The sequence below is a fragment of the Strix uralensis genome, chromosome 5, assembly GCF_047716275.1.
Source record: "Strix uralensis isolate ZFMK-TIS-50842 chromosome 5, bStrUra1, whole genome shotgun sequence".
Lineage (NCBI taxonomy): Eukaryota > Metazoa > Chordata > Aves > Strigiformes > Strigidae > Strix > Strix uralensis.
Genome location: NC_133976.1, coordinates 1,842,102 through 1,862,239, shown reverse-complemented (window position 1 = coordinate 1,862,239; position 20,138 = coordinate 1,842,102). Strand labels below are relative to the sequence as shown.

The 20,138-nt window shown below is 51.3% G+C and overlaps 1 protein-coding gene across 1 annotated transcript; it reads right to left on the bottom strand.

Annotated features, from left to right (window-relative positions):
• Nucleotides 1-1,181: 1,181 nt before the first annotated feature.
• Nucleotides 1,182-19,776, bottom strand: GDI2 (GDP dissociation inhibitor 2). The gene is made up of 11 exons (XM_074869656.1): nucleotides 19,576-19,776; nucleotides 10,823-10,930; nucleotides 9,813-9,912; nucleotides 7,948-8,082; nucleotides 6,376-6,574; nucleotides 5,880-6,011; nucleotides 5,215-5,314; nucleotides 3,216-3,387; nucleotides 2,553-2,697; nucleotides 2,257-2,311; nucleotides 1,182-2,181 (listed from the first exon to the last, which is right to left on the bottom strand). Exons 1-11 carry the CDS (start codon nucleotides 19,618-19,620, stop codon nucleotides 2,026-2,028), a joined length of 1,347 nt encoding a protein of 448 aa, XP_074725757.1. The 5' UTR covers nucleotides 19,621-19,776; the 3' UTR covers nucleotides 1,182-2,025.
• Nucleotides 19,777-20,138: the final 362 nt, after the last annotated feature.

Sequence of the window (20,138 nt, the reverse complement as noted above, 5' to 3'; positions counted from 1 at the left end):
AGAACTTCCCCAGCCACAGCTCTGCACCTCGAGGCGACAGCTTAAAAATGGCAAGGGGGTTCCTGGAACCAGGCCCCGGAGAGGGGAAGCGCCAAAAGCCCCTCAGCCTGGGGAGGGAGGAAGGAACGGAGCTGTTTTGTGAAGGAGACGCGGTCAAGACGCGGTTTCCCTTCAGCGGCGCAGCTACGGCCAAAGGAAGGATGAATTTACCAGCGCCCGTCGCTGGGCCAAGCGCGGCAGCTGAGGGGGAGGAAGCTGCTCCGAGGAGTTTTCTCATTTTTCCCAGCCCTTGGCCTCACTGTGTGTAAACACAAGCCCTGCTCCTCACTCTACACCTGCCCCCCGACAGCAGGATGACATCAGGCTGCAGGATCCCAGCCAGGGGATGGATAAAGCTCGCTCCGAAGAGGAGCATCTTACTGAGAGAGATCTCAGTGTGCTGTAGAGAAGCCTTAAAAGCAAGAGTTAGTTACTACTGCTTGAAGCAAGTGCTATTACTGGAGCACAGGGCTGATGGGGAGCAGCTGAGGGAACTGGGGGGGTTTAGTCTGGAGAAGAGGAGGCTGAGGGGAGACCTCCTGGCCCTCTGCAACTGCCTGAAAGGAGGGTGCAGAGAGGGGGGATGAGTCTCTTGAGCCAAGGAACCAGCGGCAGGCCAAGAGGGAATGGCCTCAAGCTGCGCCAGGGCAGGGTCAGACTGGCTCTTCGGAAGGATTTCTTTGCAGAAGGGGTTGTTGGGCGTTGGAATGGGCTGCCCAGGGCAGGGGGGGAGTCCCCATCCCTGGAGGGGTTGAAGAGTCGGGTTGACCCAGCGCTGAGGGATCTGGTGGAGTTGGGAACGGTCAGGGTGAGGTTCATGGTTGGACTGGAGGATCTTCAAGGGCTTTTCCAACCAAGGTACTTCTGGGATTACCAGACATAGGTGCTAGCAGGGTGGCTGCAGGGAGTGGCACGCAGAGCCAGGCCTTGCACTGCAGCATCTTTTCCCCTGCCAAAATCAGCCCTGAGAGCTGCCGGAGCAGCAGGGGCTGGGCAGCCCAACAACAGAAGCCTGAGCCCCTTTTCTAGGAGGAAACGCTCTGCACTACTCCCCTTTCGCCCCTGGTGGGCAGAGATCCAAGGGATCTCTGAAAGGAGATGCTCCTCGTACAACTGAAGTGAATCAGACCAGAGCCCAGGACTGGTTTCCAGAATTTGGCTTTACTTCGCAGTACAGAAATCATTTGGAGCCTTCAGGAGACACGAGAAGCACAGGCTCTGTCATACCGATACCGCAGTGCCGTTTGGTCCATCCGAGAAGCCACCAGGGTACAGAAAAATACTTCCACATCTTGCCTGCTCTGTAATTTGTTCTCTCAATTTTATTAAGATTAAAACACAAAGGAGCCTTAGGCACAGCTGTGTCCCAACCGATGTAAACAGTTTTAGAAGCTTAAGTGGAGGTTAAGTTCTGTGCCCAGAACTAAGCCAACATTTGCTGCTACAATAGATGTGGGCTTTGTCCATAATACAACTTGCCACAGAGTTAGATTGATGGGAGAGACTTTAGGGATGCTGTCCACAATAATGGAGTGCTCAGTTTCTATTTTCCTTGATAATCAGGTTTGAGTGACAACTGTCACATCTACTAGCTCACCAGAAGCACATAATTGTGAAGGATGTTTACAAATGATTAAAAATACAAGGTAAGACACAGCTGTCAATGAGTTATTTCAAATCTGCACCAACGTCTACGTCTGCAAAAAAAAAAAAAAAAAAAAAAAAAGGTTCAGTCTGCCTTTCGCTTACGAGGTTAGTCATTAAATCAGTCAGTAATTTGCCAGATTCTGGACAGCAGCCCTACTAGAATGAAATAATTAACACATGATATCCAAAAGGGGAACATTACCAGTGCAGTACTCTTCAATCTCTCAGAGATGGGATTACAAAAGCAGGCCTTACAATATTGAATTTCGTACAGTGTTCATTAAGTTCCTTATATATTCATATTAGCCGATTTTAATTTCTCCTAATTAGAGATTCTCATTACTGCTGCTCCTCCTCCCCATAGATATCATTTTTCTTGCGTTTCATCTCTTCGAAGTCAAACTCTGATCCCATCATCCTCTTATAAATATCTTTGATGTCATCGCACGTCGTCTCGAAGTGAGTGGTGGCGTCGTAGGTGCGAGAAATGAAGATCTGGAAAGAGAAGGAGCCGTTTAGCGTCGAGCCTGTGGCCTCACCCCCTCAAACGCGAGCTCAGCGCTTACTAACCTGGCTTTCGGTTCCCAAGTCGGTCGGTGCAAACAGGTCACTGATGCTAACGAACCTGCAGGGAGGGGGGGAAAAAAAAGCTTCAGAATGGTTTTAGAGCTTCGGTGTTGGCGCAAGAACGGCTGAATTAAAGGGCGTCGCTCTGCCCAGCGCAGTCAAGGTGCAGAGAAATTCAGAGTTTCAGCACCTCTGCGCTGCCAAAGGGCCTTCAGATCCCCTCTGCCTTCACGCCTCAGCCCCCAGTGCTCGCAGCAGGGAGGTGAGAAGGGGGAAGAGGGGCCTTGCCGAGGGCTTACTTCTGCTCAATGGGCTCCAAGAGGTCCAAGGCCGGCTTGATTTCCTTCTCTGGGTCGGCGGTTTCCACGGTGGTGCTGGCAATGGCGATGTACTTCCCCTGCGCTGCCACGTTGTGCGCAGAGGAGATCATGCAGACGTAGATATCTGGGGAAGCGCAGCACGGCGGCAGGTCAGCGGCCAGCCAACGCCCGCGGTGGCCCTGCCTCCTCCCCAAAGCCCATTTCACACCCCTCTCCCTGACACATGGCACCTCCTCAAGTTTAAAACCACACCTGAATGAGTTCCGTCATTGCCCTGCAGCCCTACGTGCTCTCAAGTGTCTCGGCTGAGGGGCCTGGACACCAGCAGCCCCATGAACTCTCCAAAATTCAGCTTCTTGTGGCTCCTGCCCACTTCTCCCGGGCTGGGGCACGTCCTTTGGCGGGTTCCCCACACGGTTTTCCAACCACAGGAACCCCAGCTTCTCCCACCTCCCTCACTGTGGCTCTAAGCTAAAGTGCAGCCTCACTGGGGCGTGAAAGATTTGTGGACCCACAAGAGCAATAAGTGCATTTTTCTGTTTAATTCACACCTCACCAGAGCACGTTTGGTGCGAGGCCGTTTAACGACCACTCCGCTTCAACCCAAGCGCGACGAGACCCGCGCCCCGGCACCTCACGCACCTGATTTTCGGTTGACCTGATTCTGTGGAATGATGATCTGGCACGAGTTGGCATCGTTCGTGTTCTTGATCGGGTGGCTCAAGATGCAGATTACCCGAATCACTTGGCCGACCTTCGTTACGCGATCCGAGACGTAGCTGGGGTCGCAGATGAGCTGTTTGCAGCGAGCAACCTGCAGAGACAGATGGAACCTCGAGTGACCACCCCGCAGAGGTGAAGAACCGGCCCATTTTGAGGAAAACTAAGAGCAATTTGAGGCGGCTGTTCCTGTATCAGGTTCTTATTTCACTGCCAGCAGCACGCTTCAACTTGGCCAATCCAAATCTCAGTGTATTACTCTTAAAAAAAAAAAAAAACCTACGTACAGCAGAGTCATCAGTCATATCTTCCCCTTATCACTCAGTACATAGTTAAGCTCTAACCACTCAAGTCCAGTCCTTCCAGTCTAGGACCACAACTTCACAGAATCATCCAGGTTGGAAAAGCCCTTGAAGCTCCTCCAGTCCAACCATGAACCTCACCCTGACCGTTCCCAACTCCACCAGATCCCTCAGCGCTGGGTCAACCCGACTCTTCAACCCCTCCAGGGATGGGGACTCCCCCCCTGCCCTGGGCAGCCCATTCCAACGCCCAACAGCCCCTTCTGCAAAGAAATCCTTCCTAAGAGCCAGTCTGACCCTGCCCTGGCGCAGCTTGAGGCCATTCCCTCTTGGCCTGCCGCTGGTTCCTTGGCTCAAGAGACTCATCCCCCCTCTCTGCACCCTCCTTTCAGGCAGTTGCAGAGGGCCATGAGGCCTCCCCTCAGCCTCCTCTTCTCCAGACTAAACCCCCCCCAGTTCCCTCAGCTGCTCCCCATCAGCCCTGTGCTCCAGACCCTGCACCAGCTCCGTTGCCCTTCTCTGGACACGCTCGAGTCATTCAATGGCCTTTTTGGAGTGAGGGGCCCAAAACTGGACCCAGGAATCAAGGTGCAGCCTCACCAGTGCTGAGTCCAGGGGTAAGATCCCTTCCCTGTCCCTGCTGGCCACGCTAGTGCTGATACAAGCCAGGATACCATCGGCCTTCTTGGCCACCTGGGCACACCGCTGGCCCATTATCAATCCCCCCCCAGGTCCCTCTCTGACTGGCAGCTCTCCAGCCACTCCTCCCCAAGCCTGTAGTGCTGCTGGGGGTTGTTGTGGCCCAAGGGCAGAACCCAGCATTCGGCCTTAGTGAAACTCCCCCAGTTGGCCTCAGCCCATCGCTCCAGCCTGTCCAGATCTCTCTGCAGAGCCTCCCTACCCTCGAGCCGATCAACACTCCCACCCAACTGGGTGTCAGTCAAGGCCAAATCAAACAGATAAGAACTGACCAGTTCGCATTAGAACTCATTTTTATGGTAACTGTTTAATATTTGATCAATTTGAATCCTCCAGGCCACCTGCACTTGGGCACATCAGTCCATAGGACAGATTAGCACCTCCACTGCTCGCCAAGACACGTCATCACCTCCCCCACAAGGGACACGTTACCCCACCAGCAATACTAAACTGTCCTGCGAAGCACTCGCTCCAGCTGGGAGCACATTTATAGCTTCTGAGCAGCTCGCAGCACCCTCACTAGCTTTAGAGAAGAAGCTGCCACAAGGCTGGGTGCCAGCTGTCCCAGCAGCTAATATTTAATGTCAAGGGCAGAGCTGATTTTATACCCAGGTTAGACACCAGCAGCTTGTTTCCAGTCTAGCCAACCTGATTTATTCAGAAGACAACCTCTCCAGCCCACGGAGACCTTGTTCCTACTCCTGCAGTAGTCTGTACTCACCATGAAAACAGCAACATGTCTTAAAAGAAAAGTTGACACGGGGGGAAAAAACAGCACTGGCCAAGCAGTTTTGGTTCTGCTAGGGCTCTGATGAGGGTTTTTCTACCTCATTTGTTCAGATTGATGACCCGACAGCCTCAATTTGGAGAGGCAAGATGTGGAGTGGGGAGTAAGGAAAGAAGAATTGGAAGTACCGTACCTCCCCTTCAGACTTGACACCAACCACTTTGCCGTTTTCTATCACAATCTCCTCAATCGGCTTGTTCAGCATGTAGGTGCCTCCATATATAGCACTTAGCCTGCAAGAATAAAGCCACTTCAGCACGTTCCACAGGTGCGAGTTTGGTTTTTAACAGCCCTTCCAGCCCCTTGTTTCTGTTCCCCTTGGACAGACCCCACATTAGACTTAAAACTGCTTCAAAATACGCTGCTTAAACATCCAGGCAGCAGATGCCGTCTGCTGTTCTTTCTGCGAGGCATCAGCTGGTATTTGGAGCACGTCAGAGGTGCAATTACATCCAGCTACAAAGAATCTGCAACCCAGACAGTCCTACAGCTTAAGAGCTGCGGGCTACAGCATGGAGGCAAATCCGACTTCTTGGATAGACAAGACGCCGCGAACATTCTCTCTGAGCAAAGCCAGAACTACCACCGCGAACAGGAATCATGGTAAATGAGCCCAGAAAAGAAGCAATCTCACACGGAGGGATCACTTCTCAATTGAGACAGCGAGAGAACCGTTAACGACCACGGTATTTTTATGCGGCGTCAAATTCTGGAAGCCTGACTCCACACATCTGATCTCCCACCAGATACCACAACAGGGTTGAGAAAACCCTGGAGTGCAAAAAAAAAAATTCTCACCTTGCAAATCCCTGGGGCAGCTCTCCAAGGCCATAGAGGGGATAAAGGTACGGGCTTTTCCCATATCTAGCCAGCGACTCGCTGTAGAGCTTAATCCTGTTGATTGTTTCTTGGCATGGTTGATCTAGATAGCTGGAGAGGGCGGTTACACGATTTGCAACGTTTCACAAACCAAGACTTAGAGCAGAACACAGAGAGCAAAACATTTACCTCCCGTGAAGTTTCCTTCCCCACCCTCCAGCTGCTCCTGGGGAGTATTTCCCTAGAAGTTCCCTTTTAGAAGCACTTAAGTGTCACAAGTGGTTTTACTCAGGAAGAAGATGCTTTACAAACCCCAGGAACCCACAAAGTTTAAACATCCCATCAGCAGAGGACCCAGTATTTAAAGATTCACGCAGCACTTTGCGAGCCATCCTACCCCCACCTCCCAAAGGCCGTGCTGTGAGCACCCAGCACCCCAGCGGATTTGGGGGAGCAACCCCCAACCCCAACTTACTCGTCGGTCCTGTAGAGCGCGAGGGCGTGGCCCGTGAAGTCTATAACATCTTGCCCCAGGTCAAACTTCTTATACACGTCACGCATGGTGGTTTTCTTGGGATCAACGCCTTCAAAAGTTCGGGGGTCGTTCTCATCAAAGTTGGCAACATACACTAGGAATTTCCTGAACCGGCGTTTCTCAAACAAGCCCATTAAGCCTAAAACCAAGGTATTTTGTCAGAACTTACAGAGCTACTAAACAGTTTTTCCCATTGCCGCAGAGTATCAGAAGCGGGTAAGAACGGCCAAGCGTTTCAAACATCGCGCCATAACGTGGAGGCTGGCCTTGAGGGCTAACCAGGGCTCTCTGTTCATCAGGAGAGACAAACATCTGCCAAGCTGGTCCATGCTGACAGCTCTCCTGGTGTACTGGACCTCAAGAGGTGGTAGGGCCAACTTTTTCCAAGGCACGGCTGGAGGCTGGGCTTCTACACTGCTTCCAGCTGGCAGAAAGCCCGGAGAGCACTTTCCCCTTGGCCCTAAAGCCCAACCTGAGCTTCCATAAGCAGAGACCTGTGTTTGGCATCTACCAGACTTAGCTTTAAAGTGTGGTGATCCAAGCTCCGTCAAAGCCAAGCTCTCCTGCAGCCTCGCCAAGGAGCTGAAGTGCTGCGAGGGTCAAAACTTCAAACACGAGATCGGACAAGGCACCGTTTATGTGCTTTTATTTTCTACAAATTGGAGAAGCAAGACTGGACTTGCTGGAACATGAAGGCGGAGACAGCACCAAAGGCACCTCCTACTCCTGTCAGTACGAGTCTCTTCAGAGACCACTTATGAGTTGGCAACGTGGCCAAATTGAAGGAACGACTGATTACTTCACCACAAACAGGAATATCTGCCATGGGGAAGGCTCCAACATACAGACAAGCCACATATTGGGAGCCTTATCTGCAGGAGTCACTTTATCACGAGACTTTTCAGAGATGCTGCTAAATACATCCCGCATCTGAAGCTTAGACTGCCCTCTGCTAGCTCCTGAAGTACTGCACTGCACTATTATGAATGTTCAGTAGTTTTCACTGAAAAGTGAAATTTAAGTAGACGACAATTAAGATTTGAGCTAGGTGCCACATGTCGGAATTAGTCATTCCAATTTGCCCGCTGTGACAATATTTTTCACACACACAATTCCATCCAGCAAGGACCCAACACAAAATACTTATGGCAGAGCTGGGAGGATAAGCCCCAAATGTAACCTCTTGAGGAAGTAAAATACTGCCAAATTCTCACCAGAGGAGCCACAGAACCGGCAGCTTGTCTGGCTCTATCTGAAACCTCCAAGAAAACTGAAGGCTCAGGAAGCCCAAACCTCAAGCTGCAAGTGGTGTTTGAAGTCAAATGAGAAGCAGGAGAATCCTATGCTAAACCCAGCTTGTTACTGAGATGGAGTCTACACGCAGCACCACGTGAGGAGCGTGAAGATTTATTTCCTACACGAGTACAGAATACGTGGGTGGCACAGACCCGTCTCACCTTTGTTCAGAGACGGTAGCCTCAGGAGGAAACAAAGTAAAGTGCAACTACTCACTGGATGCCAAGGCTTCTGCCTCAGTGGAAGGAACTTTGTAGATCTTTCCTCCCTTGTAGACAAAGCTCCCCTCGATCACCTTGAAGTCTAAGTAGCGAGTGACTTCTGTGTACAGCAGCATCTTTACCAACTGACCTGGAAAGGAGATTTGGCACACGTCAACCAGCTGGTCAGGAGCCAGGGAGACAGCGCTTCTCGCCAGGCAGAGAGTTCTTCCAACACAGCAAACCCTTCAACGGCAGCACCGCGTTCAACCCACACAGCTCTTACACCTTTGTGTAACAGGCAGGGTGTGGCAGATACTCACTAGTGCAATTATTAGGCAGTTTTAAGGCTTTCATACAGGCAATTAACAGCTTCCTTGTCACTCCTGCTGTTTCCAGCATTCCTCTGAGTAAAAGCCATCTTGCAGCATGTTAATCCGCTGCAGAACACTGCTGCTTTTTGCTCCTTGTAGTTCATTCACACTCAATGTGACAAACAAGGTCATGTCTGGACCCCAGCAGCTCCTCATCCTCACTATTCAGATCTCACACAGCCTGTGTATTAGTTGTCCAGCCAACTTACCACAAATTCTCCCCTGGCTTGCAGGCAGCTCGTGTCACACACCCACTTACCCGTCCCCCCGCACTGTCACATTCCCACGGGGACACTGTCCCTTAGAAACACACCACAGTGGGATTCCTGTGCAAGCTGAGACTAAGCTGAGACTAGAGTAACCAAACCTTGACTGGAATCAAATCAAATCTTCCACCGCGCTAGCCTTGAGCACGACTGGCACTACACACTACACTGGAGAATAAATCCTGTGAGGAGCGATTGAAAGAGCTGGGACTGTTTAGTGTGAGGAGGAGAAGGTGAGGGGAGACCTCATCACTCTCTACAGCTCCCTGAAAGGACATTGTAGAGAGGTTGGTGCTGGTCTCTTCTCCCAGGGAATTAGTGACAGAACAAGAGGGAACGGCTTTAAACTGCAACAGGGGAGGTTCAGACTGGACATGAGGAAAAAATGTTTCCCAGCAAGAGTGGTGAGAGAGTGGAATAGGCTGCCCAGGGAGGGGGTGGAGTCCCCATCCCTGGGTGTGTTTAAGGGTCGTTTGGATGAGATGTTGGCGGATGTGGGGTAGGGGAGAACTTTGTAGAGTCGGGCTGATGGTTGGACTCGATCATCCCAAGGGGCTTTTCCAACCTGAATGATTCTGGGATTCCATGAATCCCTCGTGCTTCAGGGGACAAGAGGTTCCAGCAGCAAGTGGCTGGTATTTGGCAAAGGGAGCTTGCCCCTGAACTTGCTCGCGTTAATAACCACTTCACCGACAGTGGATCAGGTCTAAAAGGCCTTTCCCAGTATGGAAACATAGATTAAAGAACGAGAATTTGTAGCATCAGTAAGGGATGACAGAGTCTGCAAGCCATAAAACAGGAACAAAGGGAATTAACAGTCACCATGGAATCAACTGTTTCTTCCTAAGCCACAGAAAAGTAACAACGCACAAATTCACGGCCTTAACTCTGGCTAGAAACACAAACACGTTAAGAGAGGATGTTGGAAAATGGATGTTCCAAACCTTTCAGATGTGCCATTGCTGTGTGCCCCAAGCTGGAGCCATCTTCTGAGTCCGAAAGGTCCCCAGCCCAAAGGAGTCACCGAGCAGAAGCTGTGGTGCTCCTGGCATAAACGCACACAGGTCAGCTCGAGGGAGCTTTCCCCAGCTCTTTACAGAATCACAGAATCACAGAATCTTTGATTAATGTTTCAACAAGTTCACAAAGAAATGGCTGAAGGGCTGTTTGTTTGATTACAACACTGAACCCAAACCCAGGCTAAGCTTAGGAGGCAGAATTGGGAGCTCAGTATCACTTACCGTTAGCCATAAGGAATTTTGGAATTAGGTCCACGTTCCAGTCTCTTCCTCGCCCCATGGATTCTGGTGGAGTTCCTGGTAGGTTAAACCTTTTGTAGAGCTTCGGAGAAAATACGAAACTTATAATAGCAGAGGAAATATCTACGGGTATAATTTCTCCCACACACATACACACTTTCCACCCCCACATCTCCCCAGCTGAACATAAGCTCTTCACAGCAAGCTTTTGGCCAGCGTTTTAGCTCCAAGTTGATTTTTGATGCAATCCACGCTGCACATCCAGTAAATTCTTACAGGAAGAATCGGGCAGCGTTATTCTGCTCATCCCGTCTTTCTTCCTCCAAGGCTTAAAGCTTGGGAATTTATGACCTGCTGAACCGAAATACTGTTTAACATAGCTGAAGGTAATCTGATCAAAGCGCCTACTTCAGGAGAAGGCAGGCTCCTCCATAGGCTTAAATCATATTCCCCAACATAAATATTTAACCCAGTTAAGCAGCAAGGAGAGCAGTGATTTCCTGACATCTAATTAATCAGCCACACTAACAGCTTTAGGTGCTACACAATCACAGGGTGCAAGCTGTAAGCAAACGAGATGGCGCCGATCTAGGCAGAAGTGCTCACAGACCAAGGACCAAGCGTAACGTGGAGGCACAGAGAGCACGTGGCACTCGTTAGGCCATTTGCCGGTGAGCGCGGCAGTAACCTGGCTAAGGCCAGAGAGTTTTAACATCCAGCTGTCAGGCGTTACGCCTCCAAACCATTGCTCGAGTGCTGTGTGCCTGAATTTGGGCTGGGAACTAGAGAAAACAAGTGCTATCTACCAAGTATAAACACATACCCTGGTTTCTCCCCCACTTATCCTCTGTGGAAGTGCCATAAAACATTCTTACTCAAAGGAAACTCTTAAGAGTAATTACTTTGAATCCACCCCTAGGATAACTCGAAATAAAGCCCCCTTTGTGTGCCTGGGGAGGATACAATAGGTGGGCGTCAGCCTCCATACTTACATCCTCCAGGGGTGTAATGGATGCGCTTTCCCCTCCGTAGTAGGAGTTACGATCCATGTGAAGGACTTTCTTTCCATTCACTGACATGATCCCGGAGAGGATGCATTCCTACAAAAGGAACGCAAGGAAACAAAAGGTTGCAAGGGACGTGTTAGCTGCATTTTGAGCCTACTTCCATTTTTCCTGACGATGCTCTCTCAAAGAGCGTGTTCAGGCAGCCTGCTGCGTGCCTGGATTTGAGGGTACCCGCACAGTCCTTTGAAAACAAAACACACCAGTTGCCTCACTCCAGAATTAAGAGACATATGCTGAAAGACTCCTGTTTGAGACACATTAACCCTTTACTAGGTTTGCTGTCTGCTCTGGGCAAGCCAACCAAGAGGTTTTAACGACGCAACCACCACCTAGCAGGGCTCCCCTGAGGATATTTCTGGAATCTTCATGCACTTGGGCCAGATTAGGAAAATCTGTACTCCTAAACCACCAGCCACCAATTTAAGGATGTCCACAGAGGCAGCACCCTCATTTATGGGTGACACCAGGAGCATGAAATCTAACCTGGACTTCAATAAGGTCTCCTCAAAACCACAATCTCTGATATCTGCCACACTGGGACACACACGAGTCAACAGCTAATCTTAAGTGGTAGCCTAAAGAATAAATGAAGGCTTTTGGGAGCTTTATCATCTCAGTAGATGCTTTGCTATCCTTGCTACCCACTGAGATTAACAACACCAAGATTACTCTGAGCAGCAGATCAGCTGCTATGTCTGAACACAACACCAAGAGGCTGAGACTAATCTCAGAGGGACACAAATTGTAGCTTGCAGACCCAGCTAAGGACTCGCGGGCTAAATCCCCATTAAAACACAACTTTGCAACTAACCCAGTCCCCAGCTCGGGCATTCACAAACCAAAGAGTTTAACAAACGCTTGAATACTCGGACGTTTAGGACTACTTATGGTGGAGGTTTTACTGATCTTTCTTGCTCTACCCCAACTCTCCCTGAAGGCAGAATTACATTTGCAATTGAGCTCTCATTCGCCATCGACATTATCTAATTTATAAGTCCCGGCCACATCTCACATTATCTTTCATTCAGCCTGTAAAACCCCAAATCCAGCTGCTGAGAGATGCCACTGCTGCACATCTGCTCGCCCAGGAGTGGAGGAGCCGTTCATTCAAGAGAACCAGCAGCTTGGCCCTCCTGGCAGAGATCTGCGTCCTCGTGAGATCCTTTGTGTTTACTGCACATCCATCTCACCCCGCGGAGCGCTCAGGACTCTCCTCGTGTGTCACTTCCCCTCTGCTGCGGCGCGTAGGAGGGTTATTTCAAACTCTGTTATGGCGACGCTGGCCAATACGGGTATCAGTTAGCACGCTCAGCCAAACCATGGCTATAACACAAAAAATCTATTTCTATTAGAAATATTGTATATTTCTTAAGAGAAACCGTGGAGGTTTGCAGAAGTAGTATTTTGATGCTTTTCTAATTTAAGACAAGGACCCACATCTTAGGCACAGATCCAACTGTGTCGAATTAGTCAACCTTTATGATTAGCACTGAGCAGTAGATTAAGAAGTAACAATCGTTTAAGCAATTATTACTGCGCAAAATGACTGAACTCAAGAGACTGAACTGCTGCCACATCTGCTTTACAATGCTTTTGCTCATCAGTCTTTGGGGGAGAAGGAAAGGAGGAGGGACAAGCTGAAAGGGTTGCAGAAGGGGAGTATGAAGTCAGGTTTGCTAAGCACAGTAAAGCAGCATGTTAACATAGAGCCTCAGCTGAAAATTTTGTGAGCAGGTCTTTTCAGCCATGCAGGAAGCCAGCCACGGTTTCTTCTTACTTGACTTGCAAATCCTGACTCTGGTAAGTCCTCGGTGTAAAGGAAGGTTTTAAAACCATCTTCAACTTCACCAGCCGAAGACCAACCCGTGGTAAAGGCAGCTTCCAGGAGGGATTATTTTGGTGTGAAGTGTCTCAACACCTGTAGGTGCGTGGATGGTTGGCAGGGATCGTTGGCGTGAGGACTTGCTGGTTTTGTGCTTCCAGGTGGCAACGGGCAAATCTTCTGTGCTGGGAGAGCAAGGCAATGCCAGCCTGATACCCCTAGGACGCCGTGGTAATTCAGCCAAGGCCCCACAGAGCAAAGCCTGGTGCATGGCAAGAATGGGACGCTCCGAGTTTAATCCCTGAAGTCGTGGGTGATTTTAAACATGGTGCCCACAAGCCTTCATGGTCACCCCATGGATCCTGGGCAGTGTTAACCACAGTGCTTCCCACAAAGCCTCTCCATGATCCATCAGCTGCTCCTTTCAGCATCATGCCATCCTCCACGGACTCCAGATCCCTCACATCCTACAAGACCTCTCCACTTTTTCCAGACAGGCTGAAGACAGCAGAGGCCCTTACAGCAGACACAGCTGCACCAAACCCTGTGTTAAGACACTACTCAAGAGCACCACGAGTCCTACAAGGCTGAGGAACTGCACAAGTGAAAGTACGGGTGGCTTTTATGGTGTCAGTTAAAAATGTTAATGATTTACCACAGACAACATGAGACTATCACACCAAGTGCATCACCACTAGCCAGCACGATCTCCTCAGTTAAAAAATGAATTCACAGAGCCCTACGTAAGGGCTCTGGTTCGACTCTTTGCTCTAACCTGCAGTTTTAATCCCCCTGGAAGATCTTCCAAAACTCTGGCTCACCAGCTCTGCCAGATGGTGGTACAGAACTGCCAGCGTCCGCACTGGAGCTGAGCCACAAGGAAGCCAACCAGGATCTCGAAACAAAATAAGTATCCAACGGAGGAATGAAGTTACAGTAAAAGCTGCAGAAGCTACATTCTTCGGTCCAGATGTCAGCTGATTTCCTTCCTCCGTTTAAGGAAACTTCAAAGCATTTCTTGCCCTATCTTCTCAGAAGAGCGTACCCATTGCTTCCCAGTGAGCGCGTTTTCCTTCCACAGGTTGCCTGCCCAAATTGCCAGCATCCCCCTGGAGCAAATTTGGGCACCGGCAGAAGATATAAGAGGCCTTAAGTACCTTTTCAATCTTATTTCATACCCATTAAACACAGATCAAGGTGGAGGTATTACGATACTATTTTATCCAAGGCTCATTTAACAGGTTCGTTCTATCACCCAGGCTCCTGCAGAGCCCCTGAAGCGTTGAAATCCCACGCAGGCCTTTCACCGTCGCTCGCCTCTGCGATGAGGCAACAGCACAGTCATAAAACACACGAGATGCACAATAGATTTATCCTCCCAGCTCAGCAATTCCTTTCGCCAGCTGACTGCTGGCTATACCCATCCACTGGTGCGCTAGTCTGCGTCTAGGAACCGCTTGATATGTCATTATGTCGTTTGGGTCAGGGAGCGAGGAAAACAAACAGCCTGTACTGATAAGGGAAGGGCTAGAAACAGTTTAGACTGCAAATAAAAGAGGGGAAGCATCAGAGTTCAAATCTGTGGCTTTCTGAGCGTATTATAAACATCAACCCCGCGCAAACGGGTATAACCGAGCAGCTGGCGACAGCAGAAAGGGCACCAAGACGCAGCAGGGAAAGCTCCAGGTATCCAGCCGGGGTCGAACACAATCTTTGTGCAAATGACAGTCACGCCGTGCTACTATAATCCACCGCTTCAGCCAGTTCAGGTTACGGTGGGCTCCTGAGAGCTTGCATTGTGTTGCTGAATGAATGACAGAGCAAGTCTTAACAGTGATCGATGTCGTCTGCAGCACCACTCGGCCGTTTTAAACGGCCAGAGAGCCCAGAACCAGCGAGCAATGTGCACCAGAAACGAAGAGACTGTACATTCGATACAAATCCGTGGAAAAAAAAAAAAGAAATAGGAGTAAGGGGTAACTCGGAAGTATCGTGTTTCCATTCTCGCTAAGACCATCAGCTCTTCCCTCGCTTGCACGACTGGTCACGAATAGACTTTCTTCACGCAAAAGCCTTCAGGAATCGAGGGAAGCAAGTAGGTTTACATGGATTTTCTCCAAGTAGGGCGGCAGTTCAGAGAGGCGCAGACAGGCCGATGAAGACTTGAGCCAGCGTCAGTCCATCTAACAGCACTGAGGGGAGGATTCTGTGCAAAACGTTTAGCAAAATCCCTTCATCTTGGAGAACGGGTTCTGGCACAGCAAGAGGGTTTTCTTAGAAAGACAGGGCTGTGCCGTGGGGAGCAAGTTACACACAGCTCGTTAGCGTCGCCCAGGCTAGTCCACCTCTAGCTGGCTACGTCTACCATGCCAGACTCCAACGAGCAAGACTCAAAGCTCTGCTTGGCCACACAAATTGCAAAAGCAAACACTCGCTGCACTTGAGCAATCCCCTCAGGTACCAGGGGGCGATGCAAGAGACAGTGACACTCCACTTGGTCCTCATTTGGTTTGATGTCTTTATTTAGGCTCTCTAAGCAGCGAGGCCTGTGCATATATGATTAAATACATCTTGAACCAAAGAGTTTGGCTGCTTTGCTCCTAGAGAAAGCAAATCTGTATCTCTGTGATGGATTTATATAGCTTTAACGTGGTGAGGCAGCTGGCAGGTAAGAAGCTTAGTTCAACACACTGGTGCCTGCAATGAGTGAAAACTCAGCAGGAACATGGTGTCCATCTACTAGGCCTAAACAGGATGGTTTAATTATGCCCAAAATTCACATCAAATAACCCACGTCATCTGGAGCACAGAAAGCAGATAACGACTGCCTGGCAGAGGGCGCAACACCCCACTCCTGAATGTCCTTGTGAGCAAGTACAGAGCCATTTCCAGACCAGAAAGGTGTAAATTAAGGCGAACTGAAAAGACAAGTCTGAAAATAAAAACACTAGGTGTTCTCCAGCCTGCCGATTACCGCGCCCGATTAAAAACGAGTTTGTGCAGTAGGCCTGGAGAAAGATGCTGCCTAATCTGCAATGCACGACGCACCTACCGAGCCTAAGCCAAGGATCTTAAAGCTATTAAGACTTGAGCAACTTTGAGAAGTCATTCCCACCAGCACCTCCAGGACAGGGCAGCTGGAAAGAGACCTACGGGCTCTCGCGTTAGGGCAGCCAGACCCACAACGTTTTGCAAAGGTCCTGTAGTTAGCACACACAGCCTGACACTTCGCCACTCAGCGCACGGAGGGATTGGGAGGAACGTAGCGCTCTCGTACGAGTGCCACGAAGTTAATTACACCTTGTGTAAGTTTGAGGCTGGCGTATCAGCAGTAATTCAGGATTAAAAAATGCGCTGGGATGATTCTTCCCCATACTGCTAAAAAACATCTTTACAAGCTTGGCACTGCAATGGGGTTTCTGATTAGCATACATAAGGGAAAAAGTTAAAAACAAACATTTTAGTGCCAGTAATCGCAGTCCTAAAGCTGCCTGAGCTCTTCGTTACTGGTTCAAGAAGAGACTAACGCTCAAAATATTCATGTTGCACTTTCAGATCCATCAGAAGTGGAATTTATGTATGCACTCACGTAGCGGTGGCCCTGCAGACCCAAGCATAAGGGCCGCTGCAACAGATGTATTTGTGGCTCTTTTACAAAGGCTCCAACGATTTCTTTTTTCTCTTTAAACCAACAACTGAACTTTCACTTTGGCAAGAGAAAGAAAAAGCCCTCCAGATCAGCAGCCGCTCGCTGCCTCTCCCAGATGGTCTGGATTACAGCTGGTTTATGGGCTTTGTACAAGTCCTAGTGATGGACACTGGGACAAGTCAACCAGTAACTCTCGTGGGACGAGACACAAGATAGGCACAACCCAACGAGGAGCCCACCAGAAGGGTGCAGAGCTTGAGTATCAAGCAAACAGGACCCCTAGTTAATCCCGTTTTGTTCAGGCAGCACCAAGATTGGTACTTTGAGGTGGCAAGTTGGGCTTTTCAACAGAGGAGACACAAACTCACTTGGCTACAACAGTAGCCTGATGGGACTCCCAACACAACAGTCCACTTCTGCAAGGGCCAGCTTTAAGAACGGCTGGTTGAAAACATCATCAGGACAGTTCAAGGCTCTTTGGAAAAGGAAACAACTCAAAGTGTTTACGCAGCACATTTTTCCAGTTCCTTTTCCTCAGGAAGCCTGACTCTGCCAGCGCTGGTACCAGACCAAAGCTGGAGGAGCAACCTTCAAGCTTCCAGTTTGACACCTCATCTGCCTGCAGAAAGAGTTGGGCAGCCCAGCCTGAACCAGGCTCCGCTCCGACGCTACTCGCCAGGCAGAATGGTTGAGCCAACACCATAAGTTTCAGGATCAGGAACATCCCGGCTGCACCAGGACCTTTGGTTTCTATTCACTTGCTTTTCCACACAAGCTGCTCAAGTCGAGATGAAGTCCATCCTGCTCTAATTGGTATTTCAGAGGGAAAGCCTGCACATCAGATGCAAAATAAGCGCTCCTGCACACTCTCAGGCTCTGGAGTTTGGTCAGCACACCTTAAAATACGGCCGTAATTTATTCCTTTTAACTCAACTGCTGATCATTAGCATTAGCTTGTCTTAAAAGTGATTTCACAAGAGGCCTTTTGTCGAATTTACATTGGCATTTGTCAGTTTGAGATTAAGCACGGTGCTTACCAACTTGATACCGCAGCTCACTCTAAAGCATAAATTAACATTTTAATGGCGCTCAGATCTATTGGAGGCCCCTTCACCAGCAGCTCATTATATTTCACCTCCCCAAAAGTCCGTTTCCCTGCTTTGCTGAGCCAGAGACAGGTTTTAGGGCAGACTACAGCTTTCCTTATCAAAGGGAAGAAGCTTTTGCCTTCAGAAGTCATTCCTGCTACCTCAAAGGAAGAGCCTTTCGAGAAAGGAATGAAAGCAACCAGGAAAGTTGGGTTTACCCTACGGCAGCAGCTGGAAAGACGCTCCCACACTTTGCACATTTTCTTTGTGCCATATCCTGGTTTTGTTACCATTATTCCCATACTCCAAAGAGGGAGATGATAAACCAGATCTGCCTGAAGCGGCCGTGCCCCGGTCCTCTGTCAGCAGACATGATGCCTTCGCCACTGTGACAGCCCTGTCAATCACAGCACGAAGCCACAGGAGGAAGCGCATGTATTTCTATTTACAATTAACCATCAACAGGGGAAGTGGGGGAAATCCCTCACAGCCAACCCCAAAGATATCTCTTTGTCTAGCCACCTCTGCCCATTAACAGGAGGCAACAAAAGCAGGAAAGGCTATTTAACAGCGAGGAAAACCTCCTCTCCACCATATTGGATTTGCTTCCCCCCTTCTTCAAACAATGCCTCTTATTCGTAACCTGCAATCCACCCTTCAGCCCCTACTAAACCCACAGCGGATAAGCTACCAGTGGCCCCAGGCATCTCCCCCTTCGAAAGAAGGCAGGAACCAGAAGAAATCCCCACTAGCAAACCTCACAGGCAGCGGCACTGCCATTTTTTCTCCCCCCCCGCCCCCGGCAGCCTGCAGCGCGGGCTGCATCCTCCACAATAGGACAAAGCCCCACCATGGCTCATCCCCCTCCCTCCGCCGCACCCCCAAGTGCCATCAGCTGTCAGCTTTCCTCAGGGATGACCGAGACGAAGCGACAACGCAGAAGGATTTTTGGTTTTGGGGGGGGGAGAAAAAAAACAGACAAATTTGACAGGCGTGCAGGGCTCGCCCGCCTCCCCATCCCCCTCCTGCTGCAGTCAGGGCTGGATGGAGAGCCGAAGGCTGCAAAGGCGGAGCGGGGATGGGGAGGGGGGGGGGATAACCAGGTCTGCCTCCACCCTAAGCCGAGCTCGGCTCTGGGGAGGGTACGGCTCAATGGACCTGCAGCCACATCGGGTTTGGGGGGGGGGGGGTGTGAAGGGAAAAATAAAATCATAATAATGATTAAAAAAAATTAATAATAAAAAGCAGGCAATAAATCCCCGTTGGCGTTTTATTGTCCGTCGTCCCCCGCCCTCTCTCCGCTAAACAACTGCATTTCCTGGGGCCTCCCACAGGCAGCGCGGCGGAGCGGGGGCCTCCCGGGAGCTGGGCCCGGCCCCACGGGGCGCGGGGGGGGAGCTCAGGCAGCCGGGGATGGCGGGGGGGGGGAACATGGAGGAAACATCCAAACATGGGGGACTGTTATAACCCTATAAAAAATAGAAACCAACCCGGGGGTCTAGTTACGGAGGGGGGAAAAGAACCCAGGTGGCCGAGAGGGGGTGGGTGGAGGGTGTTAGTGATGGGGGTGCTGTGATAATTAGATGAGAGATGGGTGAAAGGACGCTGATGTCCTGGGGGGGGGGGGGAAATCAGACACCCCAGTGTAATATTGGGGAGGGGGCGGTACAGGAACCCAGGCACCCCAGCCGAAGGGGGGCGGGAGGGGGGGGCGCTACGATGGTGAGGTGACAGATGAAGAAAATGCCCACAAGGTGCGAGGAAAAGAGGGGGGGAAATAATCAGGGGGGGAAATTGGGGAAGGGACCCTGGTATCCTGGGGAGAGAAGCAAGACGCGGGTACCCGAAGCGGGGGGGGGGGGGGGGCGGCTCTGAGTCCAGGCGTCCTAGCTGGAGCGAGGGGGGGAATAATCAGGTGAGAGATGGGCAAAAGGCCACCGACGCCCGGGGGGAGCGGCGATCCGCACCCGTGGAAGCGATGGGGAGGGGGGCCAGACACAGGCAGGATCTAAGCGCCGGCGTGGGGGTGTGTGGGGAGGGGGGGGGCGGCGGGGCGGGGCAGGGCGGCGGCCGCCCGCGGCAAGGCCCGAGGCCCAAGCGGGCGACGGCTCCTCCTCACCGTGAGGCCGGTGCCCAGCACGATCACGTCGTACTCCTCATTCATGGCGGCGCGGGGGAGGGAAGAACGGGGTGCGGGGGGGGAAGCGTCTCTCGGGTGTCTCTCCGCCGGCCGAGGCTGAGGCGAGCCGGGCGCTGCGGGGCCGCGGGCGCGGGAGAAAATGGAGCCGCCGCCGCCGCCGTGAAGAGACCGCGCCGGGAGGAGGCGGGACCGCGCCGCCCCCTCCCGCGCGCCTGCCAATCACCGCCCGACACCGCCCGCCATTGGCTCGCCGCGCCGTCGCTAAGGGGCGGGCGCTGCACCGCTCCGCCGGCGCTGCCACCGTGGTGAGGGTGCGGCGCGCATGCGCAACGCTGCGCGCCACCCCCCCCCCCCCCCCCCCCCCCCCCCGGGTTTGTGCAGCGCCGAGCACCTCCTCAAAATGGGCGGGGGCGGGGGGGGGGGCGCACGCGTGTGCACGTGCTGCGTGTGCAAAAGGCGCGTGGGGCGTGCAACGAGCACGCGTGAGTGTGCAACGGGTGCGTGCCTGCGCCCGGGTGAGGGGCACATACCTGTTCCGCACA

Excerpts from the sequence above, each read along its gene's own strand:
- GDI2 (XM_074869656.1), bottom strand. The coding sequence starts at position 19,620 with ATGAATGAGGAGTACGACGTGATCGTGCTGGGCACCGGCCTCACG. Across the intron at positions 3,388-5,214 it reads GTGTCAAGTCTGAAGGGGAG|GTTGCTCGCTGCAAACAGCT; the intron begins GTACGGTACTTC and ends CTGTCTCTGCAG. Across the intron at positions 2,698-3,215 it reads TCAGGTCAACCGAAAATCAG|ATATCTACGTCTGCATGATC; the intron begins GTGCGTGAGGTG and ends GCGCTTCCCCAG.